The sequence below is a fragment of the Malus domestica genome, chromosome 11, assembly GCF_042453785.1.
Source record: "Malus domestica chromosome 11, GDT2T_hap1".
NCBI classification, from domain to species: domain Eukaryota; kingdom Viridiplantae; phylum Streptophyta; class Magnoliopsida; order Rosales; family Rosaceae; genus Malus; species Malus domestica.
The window spans coordinates 26,420,834-26,438,060 of record NC_091671.1 but is presented as its reverse complement, the minus strand read 5'-3'; the positions used below and the strand labels follow the sequence as shown (position 1 = coordinate 26,438,060).

Below are 17,227 nucleotides of genomic sequence, written 5' to 3'. Positions count from 1 at the left end.
AGTATTGTACCCAATTGGCACCTATGTACTGTTTGAGATGAAGAATGAATTACCAATCTATTGTTGCTTGTCAAAAATGAGTATTTATCAAATGTAGCAAAAAATTAACCGTTAAATTCAAATATGTCACTTTTTATAAAAATTCCACCTAAATAGACACAAATATCCTCAAATTTAACAATCAAATAAATTAAAGGCTTTTTAGCCAAAATGATTCATGACATTGACATAACTCCTTAATTTGGTCCGCAATAATTAATGATAATCAATAGTAGTATTTTTGAATTTGTCTATCATGAATCATTTTAGTATTTCTTTGAATTTATCCATCGTGATCATTTTAGTTTTTTCGTGAAAAATTTGTCAATTGCTTTATTAGTGAGATGATGTGGCCCCATGTGGGTCTCACAAATACAATCATAAAACGACATGTAGATTAAATTTAAAAACTATTTATATATTTAAAACTAAAAATGATATTAGTAAGAAAATAGGTGTTGACGGCATGATTGAAATTATGATGCTCCCACTTGCAGTAACCGCGGCGGCGCTCAATGTCGGTGATGAGGGGGTCGAATGGGATAGGGTTGTGATGGTGGAGTGTAGAAGCGAAGGTGTGTTGGAAATTTTGAGGAGAATTTCATTGTCCCACATTGCTCACCACCACAAGGTTTTCTCACTTTATAAGGCTTTATCCTTTACAGAAAGTGATTTGAGTGATGGACCTTGGAGACTAAAATTGGGCTCACCCTTGGGGTTGGACTTTAGGGTGTAATAATTAATTGATAATTAATTAATAATTAATATATATAATTAATTATCAAAAGAGGGGCTCTTGGGCTCTGAAAATTAAATTCTTTAATTAATTTCGAATTTAATTTAATTATTTTTTATTTATGAAAAGACTCATATTTTTAGATGAAGTCTGAGAGCGTATCTGAGAAACAGATGGAGCAACACAGCCTTTACGTTGAACAGTTGCCTCCCAAAAACATGTTTGTTGCGAACATACATATGCTCACTATAAATACATGCATCTGCATATCATTCAGATCACTGAAAATTATCAATCCTCATATACCAAGCATACTGAGAGTACCACAAACAAATTCGCCAAAAGTCTAGTTTTTCGGTGCTGGAATTCTAACTTAGATCGTTGAATCCTGGTGAAGCAGACGTCCGTAGAACTACAAGCACTGAGTAGGGACAAAATTTCTGTTTCAAAGACATTACGGTACGCAAGCCTCGATATTCAAGTTGTTTGTTTTATATTCTTGTTTTGTTCATACTCTATTAATTTTTACATTCGCATTTATTGGTTATTAGCATATATAATTAAATCACATATTGTTGACCTAAATCCAACAAGGTGAAGTTGGACCGGAGCTTGAGGTGACAGTAGCTTAAAAGCCTTTAATTTATTTAATTGTTAAATTTGAGGGTATTTGTGTCTATTGAAGTGAAATTTTGGATATATTTAAAAAAATTTATAAAAAGTGACATTTTTAAAATTAAGAGTTAATTTTTTACTATATTTGATAAATACTCGTCAAAAACATGTATTTTTCTTTTTTGGAGGCTATATGCATATACTGTTACGAACGATCATTTTGAACTAAATTATAAGCAATGTCCCCTGTAACCTTTTTATCGTAATATAGATCCATCATCAGATTAGATTAAATTCCATTTGAGTCAACAAATTTTAAGCCAAATAAGTAGAAACATATTTCATTGGCTCTCTCTTTATATGCAGCTTCAATACATGAGCAAGCCAAACAAGTCTAAAACATAATTCATTCGAGATGTCAATTTATTGCCTCGCTTAGATCAATCAACTTGAATTACCAAAAAATACTTAATTCACAAAGATTTTTCATCTCGAATTCAGTTGATAAGTATTCTTTTTGTCTTCGTATTTCCTCCCTATTATTTATGATAACAATCATGTCATTAACTTAAGGGTTATGCTAGGGATACTAAATTTGTAAACTAAATAATATGTCACTAATAAGAAATAAGTACGTTAATCAATGCTTCAGTAATAATCCAATCATCAATTTTCACATCATTTAGTTTACCAAATTTAATCTCCCTAACCTTACCCTTAACTTAAATAATTAGAGTTGTTACTTTCTCTCCATGATTCTTCAAGAACAAAGTATCACTTGTATTACTTTGCTTGAATTCATAGTTTTAGTAGGTTTTCTGTAAATAGGAGGTATTTCCATGTAAACTTCTTCATCTAGATCACTATGGAGGGATGCATACGTCAGACCAAATTATGTAATTGACCAATTCAAATTATTAACAAAAAACAATAGTACCCTAAGGCCTCGTCTGTTAGAGAGGATTGACTTTGATATGACTATTCACGATATTAAAAACATTTTGAAGAATGAAATAGATGACAACTTTCTTATTTTGTTCAAGTTGATGATTATTCATGAAGAAAATTTGTTTCTTTTAGTCATATCATTTTTGTCAAGATTAGTAAGAATATATTTTCTTCATGAATAACCTTCAAATTGGAAAGAAAATAAGGAAGTTGTCATTTATTTCTTCTATCAAAATAGTAAATAGTCATATCTAGGTCAATCATATGTAACAAACGAGCCACTTAGTACTACGGTCTAGTGGTATTTCTTTACTTATAAGTGAGAAGTCTTAGATTCGATTCTCGTCAAATAGTCATATCTAGGTCAATCATATGCAACAAACGAGCCACTTAGTACTACGGTCTAGTGGTATTCCTCTACTTGTAAGTAAGAGGTCTTAGGTTTGATTTTCGTCAAAGACGAATTTGAATCACATTATTGCTAGCCCATTATGTGGCTAAACTGACCTCCTTCCCCTTAGTGTAGATAATATTTTTTATTAAAAATAAACAAATGAGATCTTAGTTTTTCTGATAGTTAATCCCATTAGTATAATATTCATAGAAGCTCATAATGTTGTACTAATATGTTGTTTTATTTTTCAACCAAATATATATATATATATATATATATATATATATATATAATATTGTTTTATTTGAGTTTGAGAATCAGTATCAGTTTGGTTAAGCAGATCAGTTGAAGTTCTTGTAAAAATACATTTGATTTAATTTCACTTTAATTCGGTGAACATGCAATTTTGTATATTTTGCAAGAAAGTGATGGAAACTTGGCTGTTACCCATAAGCGTGCATATGCGTTTTTCTTTGGCACAAGAACACAAGCTGATACATTGCGTGTCATAATATAAGTGGAGATGGAAAAAATTTCAACGTCTCTTCACATTGTATTATAATACGTGATGTGTACTAGCTCATGTTCCATGTATCTCGCAAAATATCTCTGAATGTTGATTGTATATATCATTTGCCCATAGGATTTTTATCACAAATTGTCTCTGAAATTGACCATCACAATCAAGATGGCCCCTGAAATTTAAAATCAAACAATGTAGTCCCTGAAAATAGGTGTTGCAAATCAATGTGGTCATTCATTCACAATTCTGTTAAGTACTGATGTGGCACATAAATGAGCCCCGTAAGTCCTTTTTTCTCATAAATGATCCTTGAAATTGACCCACGACATCAAAATGGTCCCTAAAAATGACCCGTGACATCAAAATGGTCCCTGAAATTGAAAATTGATCAATGTAGTCATTTCGTCATAATTCTGTCAAAATTTTTGTTATGTGTTGATGTGACACATAATAGGTCATATAAGTCTAATTAAATTTAAAAAAAATACAAATAGGCTTAATAATTTAATAGTTAATAAAAAAACTTGTCAACCCAAAACCCAGTCCTACAATCACCTCTGATCCTAGTCCACATTTCTCTATCTCATTTGCTCTTTATTCTCTAAAAAAAAATATCTCAATACACCCATCTTTACACACTTCGACACCCTTCACCGAATTGAACCTAGATTAAGATCACCTTTGGTGACGGCTTGGCCCATTGGCAACAACTACTGGTGACACGCCCCAACTCATATATCCAAATGATACATGGATGGCACATGCTAGCCGACACCCAAGGGTGACGAAAGCCAAGAGTGTGTGAATCAGTGAGGCTAAGAAAGAAAGAGCAATGCAAAACTTTTGTAGGAGATGACATTCACAACGTATAATAACAATAAATTTAACTTAAGCATGAACGAAACAAGATATTCAACGATCATAAATATGTCCAGAGCATACCATAAAATAAAAGTGTCAAAGAATGTGGAACGACAAGTAACAATGATCATAAAAAGAAGTCATACTCAAGTGGAGAAACGCAAGGTCACTGGTAGGGAAACTCCTCGATTCTCGGGTCGTACTCGTTGTCACTATGTCCTGAGGGGGCACAAAAATAGAAAATGTGAGTGGACCATAATTTATATTAATACTAATAATAGGAAAACCATTTCTAAATTTTTGAACACACTAACCCTCTGTTTTGAAAACATTTATAGTACTACATATAGTAAATTTTCAGAAAACTCTAGCATGTTGCAAATGTATGTATAAAATAGTGCTCAGACATGAATATCGCCACCCGAAAGCAAATCCATAAGTCTCATCAACACTTACTCTCTAGGGGTATCATAGTAGCCCAAAGGCAGTACCTGTCCATCACCCGAAGGTGAAGCTATAGGACATTGGGTTACGCCAATGAAGAAATCATGGTCCATCACTCGAAGGTGAAGCTGTACGACTCTGGATTACGCCGAATAAGAGGATGCATAACATCACACACCGACACTAGCCCTGGGCTAGTGAAACTGGGGGTATAGCATAAATATCATCAACTCCTCATTCGCCTGAAGGCAATAACTGTCCATCACCCGAAGGTGAAGCTGTACGACATTGGGTTACGCCAGTGAAGAAACCATGGTCCATTACCCGAAAGTGAAGCTGTACGACTTCGAGTTATGCTGGAGAAGAGGTATATATATAAACATCATCAATTGTGTCATATAGTCATAGACGTCTACATACCCATGTTGTGTGGATGTGCTATATGATAACCCATTAGAGACATACCAAAAATTTACCTCAAAACCTCATATCCAAATCCGGAACTCAAAAGCTCAAGTCTCATCGCAATCATGATAAACCAAATTCATAAATCCATAAAATAAATTATAAATCCATAAAGTAATCATATTCAAAAGCCATAGAATGTCATATACTAAAATCTCATCATTCATAACCTTTTGGAAAACGTAATTCAATAAATCATAATTATTTCATAAGAGTAATTCCAATAAATTATAAATATAGAAATCCGTAAAACATAAAGGAAAACCGTGCTCGATTCATGAAATATGAAATGCATGCAAACCTAAGATTTATAAAAATATACAATTTAATAAGGGGTCCACTCATAAGTATTCCACTACCGGAGAGCCACTCAAACTAAGGAGGACTGGATCACTTCCAACCAATGCACCTAAACACAAAGAGAGTACATTTAATAAAACGCTACTAAAACGATGGAATTTCAGAAAACGGACAGTGGATTTGGATTCGGCATGTCGAAAAACCCAAAGAATGACCTCTGGTTCCCCCACGCGTCGCCGCACGCGCCGAGTTGGGTTGCTAGAAAGTTCACAAGAAAAGTCACTGTCGCCGTCGTGGACGGTGGCGGAGCACAGTACCTCATGCAGAGGCATTTGTTCTCCAAGCACCAGTCACCATGCACGCCCACGCACACGCACACACCGACCGTGGAACTAGGTTTATGGATTGGGCTCATTCTCAATGTGGGTTTTGGCCTTTCGTTTAGGCCCAAAGGATTGAGCCTGAGCTAATAGGTTGATGGGCCAGTTTTAGGATTGGGTTTGGGCCAGGTTATGTTTTGGGCTTGGCCATATAGGCCCAAGGTTTTAGGCTGGGTTTAGAGTTAGGCCGGGTTGCTTTGAGCTGGGCTTAGCCTATTAAACTTGCGAGTCACCAAACCCAACGAAGAAGAAGGCCGAAATTTGGCCGAAATTTAGCCAAGAATTTTTCCAACTCAGTTTTGGGGTCGAAACTCAACTAAAAACAATGATTCAAAAGCCAACGCAAAGCTAGAGAAGTGAGGATCCAAGTCGTACTAGAAAAGAATGATGTCGAGGTTAGAATCGGCAGAAAATTGCCTGCAACCGTTGGTATTTCACCGGAAAAACTGAAGAGATCCTTCCAAATGGTTTCTAGGTTGAAAAAGTCACCAAATTATTTCAAAAACTACCTAAACCTACTCCTAAACATGAATCACAAAGATTTAGGAACGTTTGGAGCCTTACCTAGGTTGGAAAAGCCTAGGATCTCGTTGAAGCTCACTAGCACAATGCCGAGAAGGAAAAAGAGTGATATCGGAGAGGTGAGGAACATAGAGAAGGTCTAGGTGGTGATAATGGGGTGGCTGTGATGGTGGTGATCCATGTGTATGTACGTAGGTGGGTGTGTGTGAGTTCGCCGAAGAGGAGAGGAGAGTTAAGACGAGAGAGAAAGGGGAGAGACTTCTAGAGAGAGATCACGGGGAAGGAAGAAAAAGGGCACCAGACATAGGGTGCCACATGTCACCCATGTAGAGGTCCAAAAGTGGATAAATATCTTTACTTTTGAAATTACTATAATGCCCTTGTCGTTCAAAAATCGTAAGAGCTTCGTTTTAGCTCCGAATTCGATTCTGATCGCGCCTATGCGTTTATATCGACGAGAGCTAAGAAAATAAAATAAACAAAGAATTTGAATACGTTAACGGATGAAAGTCAACACAAGTCAATGTTCCTTTTACTAGGAGTATTTTCATAATTTTAACTAATTAAAATGAATTGTCCGAAACAGGTTGTTACAGCTGGGACATCACCGTTAACATTTAAGTGATCAACATCCTCACAACCTTAATCTTTGGGAGCTTGTTCGGTGCTTCCCTGGCGGTCTGGTGATGCAAAGAACGACGAGGTTTGCCTTGAGATAATGAGGTTAGAATCGAGGTGTGTCCATTGTTGGTTGAAAACTATTTCCACACGCCCTCTTAGGCCTTGGTTAAGCCTTGTGCCTTTGAGAATTTGTGGAAGGGATGTCTTTTCGGAGTAGGCCCTATTATAAGAAAAGAAAAAATCCATTGTGCAAAAAGGTATTTAGACAACTTTTTTAATCAATTATTAAACCCACATCAACACATAACAAATTTTTTTACAGAATTTTGGCAGAATGATCATATTGATTTGCGAAACCTATTTTCAAGGACTACATTGATTGATTTTCAATTTCAGGGACCATATTGATGGTGTGGGTTAATTTTAGGGACCATCTTGATGGTATAGGTCAATTTTAGGGACCATTTGTGATAAAAACCCGTAAATCTTATGGGGCCCATTTATGTGCCACATCAACACTTAACAAAATTTTCAACAGAATTGTGACGGAATAACGACATTGATTTGCGACACCTATTTTTAGGGACTACATTGATTGATTTTTAATTTTAGGGACCATCTTGATGGTGAGGGTCAATTTTGGGGACCATTTGTGATAAAAACCCTTTGCCCATATGTTACACCCACCCCCACATTTTAGTTATGTTTCTATTTTTTTCCCTGGAACATATTTAAATCTATCAATTTAATCCCTTATCTCATTTAAATCCTAGCCATTGATCTAGATTCCCTATTTCTCCTAAACTGCCAAGTGGCAAGTTCTCAGCTCTCTTTTCTTCCCTCTCTTCCCGAGCACTTCATCTCGAACCTCTTTCTCTCTCTCACGGGAACTCTCACTCTCTCTAGAGCTCCGAGAGCTCTTGTTTCATTCCTCTTTGAAAACTAATCAAACCTAATAGACTAACCACATATTTAGTATCCTTAGGGCTTGAGGAACGCAACTATAACCCTGCATGCATCAGTAGAACACCTCTGTGTGTTCTGCCATTGAAGCTGAGAGCTTCAAATCTTTGAAACTTGAACTTAGGCGAGGCTCACTACTCTATTCTGTTTTGTTGAGTTATTCTCAGTTCAAATGGAAGGTTCTAAATTGTGCATGCCTTATATTTTTGTTTTCCAGAACCCGGCGAGAAAGCCCGACGAGTTCCATGAATCAACCCAGCCATTCTCGACCACAGTCGAGACTCACAGTGGTATATTCCCGTTCCCATCATTTCAGTTATCTTCCCTCTACATTTTGGTACTTGGTTTGGGTGTTGGATTGCGAGTTTACCGTCGATCGGAGTTGTAGCAGCTCCGGTGTCCTTCCCCGACACCCTACAGGCCACCAGGCCTTTTCAAAACACCCACGGGCCTTAGCCCGTACTTGGACCAGCCCATTTTCTTTCTTGGTTAATTGGCCTGCGGGCCATGCCATGCATGGGCTCAGCGTGTGTGTGTGGTATGTGTGTTGGGCCGTGCGTATGTGTGAGTGTGCGTGTGTGTTGTGTCCGTGTGAGTGTGTGTGTGTGTTATGCTCGTGTGTGTGTGTACGTGTGTGTGTTGTAGGTGTGCGTGTGTGTGTGTGCGCGTGTGTTGTGCACGTGTGTGTATGTATGTGTGTGCAGGTGTGTGCATGTGTGCTGTGCATACATGTGTGCGTGTGTGTGTGCTGGCGTGTGTATGTGTGTGTTGTGTGGGCTTGGGCTCAAGCATAAACCACCACCCTTTTTATTCCTAAACCTATCCAAAACCAAAACCCAATAGGTCCTAACCTTATTTAACTTAAACCTAAACCCTAATCCGGATTCAAACCCAAGACCCATTTTCCATTCCTTGAAATTCTATAGTTGGGTAGTTTGATAAATTGTACATTTTTGTGCTTAGGTGAAGTTGCTAGTGGGGATTTCCTTAATCATTTTCCGTACAACTTTGCTGCTACAAAGTATCTGTGAGTGGACCCCTTCTAAAATTACATGATTTTATAGTTTAATTACATAAATGAATAGCATGCCTTACGAGTTTATTAACTGATTTTATGTTAAGCAGATTTATTGAAATGTTGATTATCGTCTCGTTATTTTGTAAGGAATTAATTGTTGGCCTATATTGAGCTATATTTTAATATATCGTATTTTCTATAAAAACCATGAACTGGTAGACTATCTGATGGATGACGATAGGATGCTAGAACATGTTTTAGAAACCCCTCTTTATAGTATAGACGATGGATGACTTTATACTATGAAGTGGTTATTTATGAGAGACGTAACTATTTGTGCGTACCTAGTGGACACTATGTCGCCTTGGGCGAGGATCTGGTGTTGGCAGATAGGTCAGGAGAAATAATCCCTAGCTACGGGCTGAGGGACACGAAGCAGGCATTGGGCCTGGAGTTGATAATCTCTGGCTACGGGCGCAGAGACCACGGTGTTGGCATAGGGTTGGGAAATATATTTATTCAGTGATCTTACTAGTAGTACATCGCGCGACGAGACGATCTGTCAGACATTTGATATTTTGTTTTCCATGATATGTCTTTTGAGATATTTTTGGCATGCTAGGGTCTTCAGTAAAACTATCACTTATTATGCTAGTAGTTTTCTTCATATAAACTGTGGGGGTTAGTATCTTGATAACTATTTTATTATTATTGTATATATGAACTTGGTCCACTCACCTTTGTTTTGCGCCCCCATTCAGGTCTTAGAAACGAGGACTACGACACGACGTATGAGGCATTCCCCTACCAATAGCAATCTATCACTCACTTGTGTGATATCCTGTAATGATCTTTCCTTTTGTGATCTTGTTTTAGAAAGTATTATGTGCACTCTAGACATTTCCTTAAACTTTGTTTATTGCATTTAGATTCTAATGATTATTCATGAATATTTCCTCCTAATCATTACTCTTGTATTCAATAAATGGCTTGCGTCACCCTTAGGTGTCGGCCATCACGTGCCTATCCGGGTATTCGGGAAATATCGGGGTCGGGACGTGTCACCATATAAGGTTGAGACCCTACCATAACTTATTTTACAGGTGGCCACCTATTGGCCGGCCAAGAAGAACCTACTTCGAGACATCAATGAAGCTCGAACTGAGGGGTTTATGAGACAAATAAAGTTATTTATGAGAGAAAATCGGATAAGATGGTTTGGACATGTGAAATGAAGACCTACATTTATTTCAGTTAGAAGATGTGATTACGAGACAGAGGTTGGATCAAAGGAGTAGAAGAAAGCTTAGGAAGACTTAGACAGAGACTCTAAGAAAAGACTTGGACTACTTGAATCTAATAAAAAACATGACACAAAACCTAACGCAATAGTGTTATAGGATTCATATAGCCGACTCCACTAAGTGGGATAAGACTTTATTATTATTGTTGTGGTATTTATAAAACTAGCAAAAATGTAATAGTAAATAATAACCAAAATACTACTCGTACCACCTATTTGTAACGAACTCATATCCGTTGGTGGACCCTAACTCTATTAAAAATATGGTACAAAGGATAGAACAAATAAATGATAAGTCTATCATTACTCGATAATAATAATAATAATAAAGAGAATATTCATTGGAGGGAGGTATAAATGGGCCAAGAAGAGCCTGACTCCGACAGGTTTCTCTCTCTAACGTACACAGGAAGAGCATAGCCTGCCTCAGTTGGTCCGTTTCTGTTGTGAAGGTCTTTTCTCTCATGGACTTTGGAATTTGTACCAAAATTCAACATACACGCACACCATCGTTGTTCTACTTTCAAAGCTCTTCAAAGCTCAAAGGTCATTCTGTTTTACTTTTCATGTCTCAATTTCTTTACATTATTTTTTCCTTCTTTAAATTCTTGGTTAGTTTTTCTTCTACACTGAGAAATTTTCTCTTCAGTTTTAAAGTGATATTCTGTAGAGTTATCGAAAACTGGATGATTTTTAATTCAATCTAAACTGCAGGGGAGGAATTCGAACTTGGTTGTAGACGAGAAAGCACGTTGATCTAGCCAACTTGGTATGCCCTCATTTTCGCTTGATTAATTCAGACTTTCATTTGATTGTTTTCTTTGTAAAGGTTTGAAACTTTTACAACTTACAAGTCTTTGAATTTGAATGTTTACTTTGAAGGTTGGAATTTCATTGGAGAATTGTTCAAGTGAAACATACTTCTTTTTCTGTTATATTTATTTTTATGATACATATTTTCTAAAGCATATATTTTCTCAGTTAGAATATTAATTTTAGAACCCAACTTTCTTTTATTCTACTTTATTTGGTGGTAAATCTTCATCTGTGATTTCTTTAAGTTGAATGTTTTAGGTTGGTAAGAAATCGAGCTATGAATTGGCAGACACCATAATCTGCAGGGCCTTTGTGAATTTTCGTCTATCGAATTTATCGCTATTGCTTTGATAATTCGGCTTCGATTAAACAACAGTGCTGTAACATATAAGTGAAAAAGAAATTCATTGAATCGGATGGCTGAAGAAGAAGATGGTTCATATTCGTATGGGAACACAAGGAAAACTTCTATCTACATTTTCTTCAAGGATTGCGGGTAATCATTTCAATCGGTTTTATGCATTTTACATTTCTTTTTCCTGTTTAGGAGGTCCCCTGGTTTGTAATTAGAGTTTTTGTTTGACTGAACAAAGCAGAAAAGCAGTGAAAAGAACTTCCTATAAGCAACGCGAGCTTTTACTCGCATCCATTGGCTGTTGTAATTTATTTTATTCATGGCAAGTGCCTTCGCCCATGAGCGGTAGGTCTCGGGTTCGAGACTTGGGAGCAGCCTCTCCATAAATGGGGGTAAGGCTAGCCGACATTCACCTCTCCCAGACCCTGCGTAAAGCGGGAGCCTTGTGCACTGGGTACGACCTTTTTTTTATGGCTAGACCAGCTCAGACTTTCTTACCTCTGATATGTTTGATCCAAGAGCCACATTCCAAATGATTTTATTATTGCAATTAAGAAAAAGTAGCTATCATTCCCTTTCCTGAAATATCTGTAGTCCTACCAGTTCATCGACGTATAAAGTTATCAAATGAATTGTAATTACAATTGAAACGACCGAAAAGGATTGTATGAGTGAGTTAATGTATGTTCTAAAGTTGGAAATAGATGGTCTAATCTAATACTTGGATTCTCTCTCTTTTATGCGTAGATGTGTTTTTAATTTGGACAAACTTGGGTTAGAAATAGCGTCAATTGCATTGCCTGCGGCGCTAGCTTTGACAGCTGATCCAATCGCTTCTCTAGTCGACACAGCATTCATTGGCCAAATAGGTACTTTCCTTTCTTATTTTTTTTCTTTCATTTCAACATTGTGTATGTTCTTCGATTTGAAATAAATTGTCTTAATGTTTAAAGGTCCAGTGGAGCTTGCTGCTGTAGGAGTTTCTATTGCTTTGTTCAATCAAGTATCAAAAATTGCAATATTCCCACTTGTTAGTGTCACAACATCTTTTGTTGCCGAAGAAGATACTATGGGAACAGTGAGTCCCAAGGTGAATGACAACGATTACCTGGAAACTGGTTCATTAATGAATGATGAAACACAACAGTTGATTCCAGAAAGCAGTATGCTCCATCTTTTTATATAATGTACTTCATATGCAGTGGGTAAAGACGCACAGAATATGACTACATGGATCTAAAAGCTTCTTACTTGATAATTTTTTTTTCTTCAATATTATTTCTCAGATACCACTCAGAACGCATACAACTCAAAATCAGTTGTTGCAAGCTTTGAAATCGTTAAAAACGATTATCAAAAAAGGTACATGCCGTCAGCGTCATCAGCAATGGTTATTGGCAGCATCCTTGGCCTTATCCAGGCCATATTTCTCATAGCTGGCGCAAAACCTCTATTGAACTTTATGGGAGTCGGTTCTGTAAGTGAATACTTTTCTTTTTGGCATATGGTTTTACTTAATAACATTTCTTATCAAGCGCTAAAATGCTGTGTACTCTAACTTCTAATAACAGACGGAACTATTGTTTGTTCAGGATTCCCCTATGCTAAAACCTGCACAGCAGTACTTGATGCTGAGGTCCCTTGGTGCTCCTGCAGTTCTTCTTTCGCTCGCTATGCAAGGGATCTTCCGTGGGTTCAAGGATACAAAAACTCCTTTATACGCCACTGGTATACCTTAATGGAGTTCAACTTTCGTTTCTGACCAAATCGATTTCACCAGAATAAAACATTATTCAGCTTTCTAATGCATAAATTAATGATCTGCTTAAATTCAGTGGCAGGAGATGTAACAAATATAATTTTAGATCCAATATTTATTTTTGTTTTCCATCTGGGCGTCAGCGGTGCAGCTATTGCTCATGTTATATCTCAGTAAGTTTCATCTATCTTCTCTCCCAAGTTTCGTGTTTGTTTTCGGTCCTATTGTGTTGTGTGCGCTCTCTGGAATTCTGCATTGTATGTCAGCTTTGCCTCTTATTGTTAAAATGGTAATTGCAGGTACTTGATATGTTTCATACTCTTGCGGAGATTAGCAGCTGAAGTTGATCTATTACCCCCAAGTATCAAACATCTGGAATTTAGTCGATTTCTTAAAAACGGTAAGGATTTTATACTGTAACTGGCAGTTGTGACTCGAATCCTTGGGCCTTGGTTTTAATGAGCCGAAAACATTGGAAGCGTTTGTTAAAAGATAGAGTTAATTATGAAGTTGATACCCCATTAGTCCTTTCTTCCCTCCAGGTTTTCTATTATTAATGAGGGTCATTGCTGCTACATTTTGTGTGACACTGGCCGCATCGTTGGCTGCACGGCAGGGACCGACACCCATGGCTGCATTTCAGGTCTGCTTGCAGATTTGGTTGGCAACTTCCCTTCTAGCCGATGGGCTGGCTGTTGCTGGACAGGTTGGATATCATTTCGTTAATGCATGAGACTACTGCAATATGGATATTTACTAAATTAGTTAGAAAACCAGTAGAGTTCTTTAGTAAATAGATAGAAATGATCAACTTATAGTTTTTCAATTAGACGGTTAAAGTTTAATCAGAAGATATCAACTGCCATTGCGCTGAAATTTTTGGCTCCACTTTCAGGCCATACTTGCAAGTGCATTTGCGAAAAAAGACTACGATAAGGCAACAGCCACTGCATCCCGAGTGTTACAGGTGCGTAATCATTTTTCAGAAGGATCAAATATGGATTCCATATGATGTCAGTTTCTCTAAAAATTCGTAATTGCGTTTAAACTACAGCTGGGATTTGTATTGGGGTTGATGCTCGCTGCTATACTGGGAGTGGGGTTGCAATATGGGGCAAGGTTATTCACCAGAGATGTCAGTGTGCTGCATCTCATTGGCGTAGGCATTCCGGTAAGTCCCCTTGTCTCAAAACAGAAAACAATGTTTCCGCTGACATTTCTTATATCGTAAATGACATTTTGATTTGAACTAACAATCTTCAAATTCGCAATCAGTTTGTTGCAGCTACTCAACCCCTCAATACCCTGGCGTTTGTTTTCGACGGTGTCAACTTTGGAGCGTCTGATTTTGCATACTCAGCCTTTTCCATGGCAAGTATTTTATCACTTTCTTGTAATTCAAGTAATGATTTGCTGCTAAGTAAAAGCTTAGAGGAGAAGCACCACATTCAGTTTCTTGGGACACAAGTTAACGCGATGTTCACAATTTTCTCCAGATTCTGGTGGCTATTTTCAGCATCTTAGTTCTGTTTGTACTCTCCTCTACTAATGGATTCATCGGAATCTGGGTTGCTTTGGCCATCTATATGAGTCTCCGGACATTGGCCGGATTTTGGAGGTATAATCTTACAGTTTTCGCCCGCACACCCGCGGAAACACAAAAATTCCCATAACTTACAATTTTGGTATGCAAATTGCAGGATAGGAACAAGAACAGGACCCTGGGAATTCCTCCGGGCATAATCGCTAACCCAGTTTTACTTACCCGAAAGTTAAACAGTTTTTTTCGCTTCCATTCGTTGCATTCTTCCGATTTTATTTACATGTAGATAAATCATATAAAAAGTAAATTTGCATGTAACTTGTCCTGTTGGGGAAACCCTTGATCAAAATTTGGTTCGAGTTTATGAGTATATTTTGAGAAGGGAGTGCACTTTCTCTGCATATTTCTTCTAAAATTGTAACCACAGGTCCATAGGGACTGGAGAACCGAATAGGAATTGAACTTCTGTGCAATTCGAATGGAATCGTATCATGTAATTGAAATATTAATCAAAATAAGAATCAATCAAGGAGAAAATCAAGCGCTAACGAAAGGAGAAGCCTTCTGTTTTCAATGTTTGAAATATATATCATTGCATAAGTGGTCCAGCATCACATCTAATCACCTCGAGGAAAAGAAGAAAAATGAACAATTCCATATAATAGCAACTTTCCACCCATCCAAATAAAACACAGATATAAGGAAACAAACAAATGGAGGGGAAAAGCAAATGAAGAGATAATCAAAGATAGAAAGAATTGGATATTGAAGGCATAATTTTGAGAATAATATGTAATATACATCAAGAAGGAAGTGTCAAGACTAATAATTTATTTCACATTCTACGCTTCTCAGGGTTTTTAATCGTTATATCTTGGTAATTGTATTCTTGACTAAATGACCAAATGATTAAAAACTCCGGAGTATAGAATACCTCAAAAAGCATTCAACATGGAAAACCCAACAAAATTCCGGGTACGGAAGCAAAATAGTTAGAAAATCTCACTTTGCCAAGAATATCAATTAAAGTTAAATTTCTTAAAGAAACCAAAAATCTTCCATTTAAACCCAGCTATCAAAACCTTTTTTTTTTTTGTTGTTAATTTTTTCTCATGTTATTTAATCAATTAAAGTCAATGCACAAAATAGTTACGAAATTAAAAAGTTATAAAGGAAAAAGAAAAAGAAGGAAAGAAATTTCTGCTTTGCTTAGTAAGTTTGAACTTTGAATTTTATGATAACGGGTGGGTTTTTTTATGCCCTTTCTTCCGCCTTGATACTAGTTTCAGTCTGTTGAACAACGAAAGTTCCAATTTTAAATCTTTTGCAATTTCCCACACTTTCTCAGCAACCAACCAGAAAATAAACGACCGCCAAATGTAATGTAACCAAATTGAAAACGCCTACCAACAAAACCCATCTCAAAATTCAAATTTTGAATACCATCAACTCAAATAAACACAATGCCATCTAAAATCATAAATTTCAATGTAGAGGAATGAAAAACAATTAAACGAAAATGGACTTACAAAACAAAGAGCGTATAAATTAGTAAGTATATGCAATTACCACTCCGTGTACCGGTCACACTGAAAAATCTCTCATCATGGTGGGGTGACCGGCTGAAGTGGGGAGTAGGATTCTCTCCCCTATTTTTTCCTCTCCCTTTCCCTTCTCTCCTATTTGAACGGTCATGGTTAAACCACGTCAACATCTTATATTAATTTTATATAAAAAGGAGAAAGACAAAATAGAGAATGTGAGAGGAGAGGGGGGGAGGAAAGGGGATGGAAACAAGAGGGGAAAGATTCCTAATTCCTGAAGGGGACATAAGGTGAAGTAGAGTAGGTGAGATGGAATGGGGGTCAGTAATCGGATACTGCGATGGACCCTCCAACCTATAGATTGCCTAAATTTTTCAAAAAGTAGCTATGAAAAAAAATTAGAGTGCAAAATGTGTTGGTAAATATAAAAGTAAGTGCACTTTTTTTTTTTCAAAATTTGGATCCAAACATAAGCAGCAAAACCCTATTTCTCAAAACCTGCTGTTTTCAAAAGAGACAGAGTGAACAGTAGTGTTTAATAAAACTTTCTCAATGTAACAACCCGTTCCTAATTTTATATTTTTATTAATTTTAAAAGTGTGAACTTACGAAAATGCCCTTTGAGGCAAAATCGTAGACTTTCATTGACCCTCGTATTTTGTGACATTTAACCCATTATGTTAGCGTATCCTTATAGTATTCGTCGCTATGAACACATAGGCGCAAGCGGAATTGAATTTGGAGCTAGAACAAAGATTTTACGGAATTCGAAACGTTGAGGGCATTTCCATAATTTTACGTTTCGCAAGGTATTTTCCGTTTCGTCTTTTCTTGCCTTGTTTGGTGAGCTAGTGGGGCCCACCCCTACCTTCCTTGTCTCTTGGCCCTCATCCTTTTTCCTTTCCTTCTCCTTTTCTCTCTTTTCTTTTCTTCCCTGTGAACCCTCTCACTCTATCTCACCTCTATTCCATCAACTCCCTCACTCTCAAACCTCCCTCTCTTCTCCTCCCTAGGTAGCTGACAACCACCACCAACAATGATAATGACTGCACCACCCATCCCGATTGAGTTCTCCTTC

General features: G+C 37.0%; 1 protein-coding gene across 10 annotated transcripts; it reads left to right on the top strand.

Annotated features, from left to right (window-relative positions):
• Positions 1 to 10,519: 10,519 nt before the first annotated feature.
• On the top strand, positions 10,520 to 15,078 carry LOC103418441 (protein DETOXIFICATION 42-like). Of its 10 annotated transcripts, none has more exons than XM_029088819.2 (15): positions 10,520 to 10,678; positions 10,847 to 10,901; positions 11,194 to 11,444; positions 12,051 to 12,172; positions 12,257 to 12,466; positions 12,590 to 12,780; positions 12,896 to 13,031; positions 13,139 to 13,235; positions 13,362 to 13,462; positions 13,605 to 13,768; positions 13,958 to 14,029; positions 14,117 to 14,233; positions 14,338 to 14,433; positions 14,559 to 14,680; positions 14,763 to 15,078. In XM_029088819.2, exons 3-15 carry the CDS (start codon positions 11,365 to 11,367, stop codon positions 14,803 to 14,805), a joined length of 1,551 nt encoding a protein of 516 aa, XP_028944652.2. In that variant the 5' UTR covers positions 10,520 to 10,678; positions 10,847 to 10,901; positions 11,194 to 11,364; the 3' UTR covers positions 14,806 to 15,078. The 10 variants fall into 10 exon arrangements, with proteins under 10 accessions (XP_028944652.2, XP_028944649.2, XP_028944656.2 ...); XM_029088816.2 differs by having other exon boundaries at positions 10,524 to 10,678; positions 11,207 to 11,444; XM_029088823.2 differs by having other exon boundaries at positions 10,528 to 10,678; positions 11,325 to 11,444.
• Positions 15,079 to 17,227: the final 2,149 nt, after the last annotated feature.

Bases quoted from the DNA above. Each gene is read 5' to 3' on its own strand.
- LOC103418441 (XM_029088819.2), top strand. From the start codon at position 11,365: ATGGCTGAAGAAGAAGATGGTTCATATTCGTATGGGAACACAAGGAAA. The intron at 12,173-12,256 runs GTACTTTCCTTT...TAATGTTTAAAG, and splicing joins AGCATTCATTGGCCAAATAG to GTCCAGTGGAGCTTGCTGCT. The intron at 13,769-13,957 runs GTTGGATATCAT...CTCCACTTTCAG, and splicing joins GGCTGGCTGTTGCTGGACAG to GCCATACTTGCAAGTGCATT.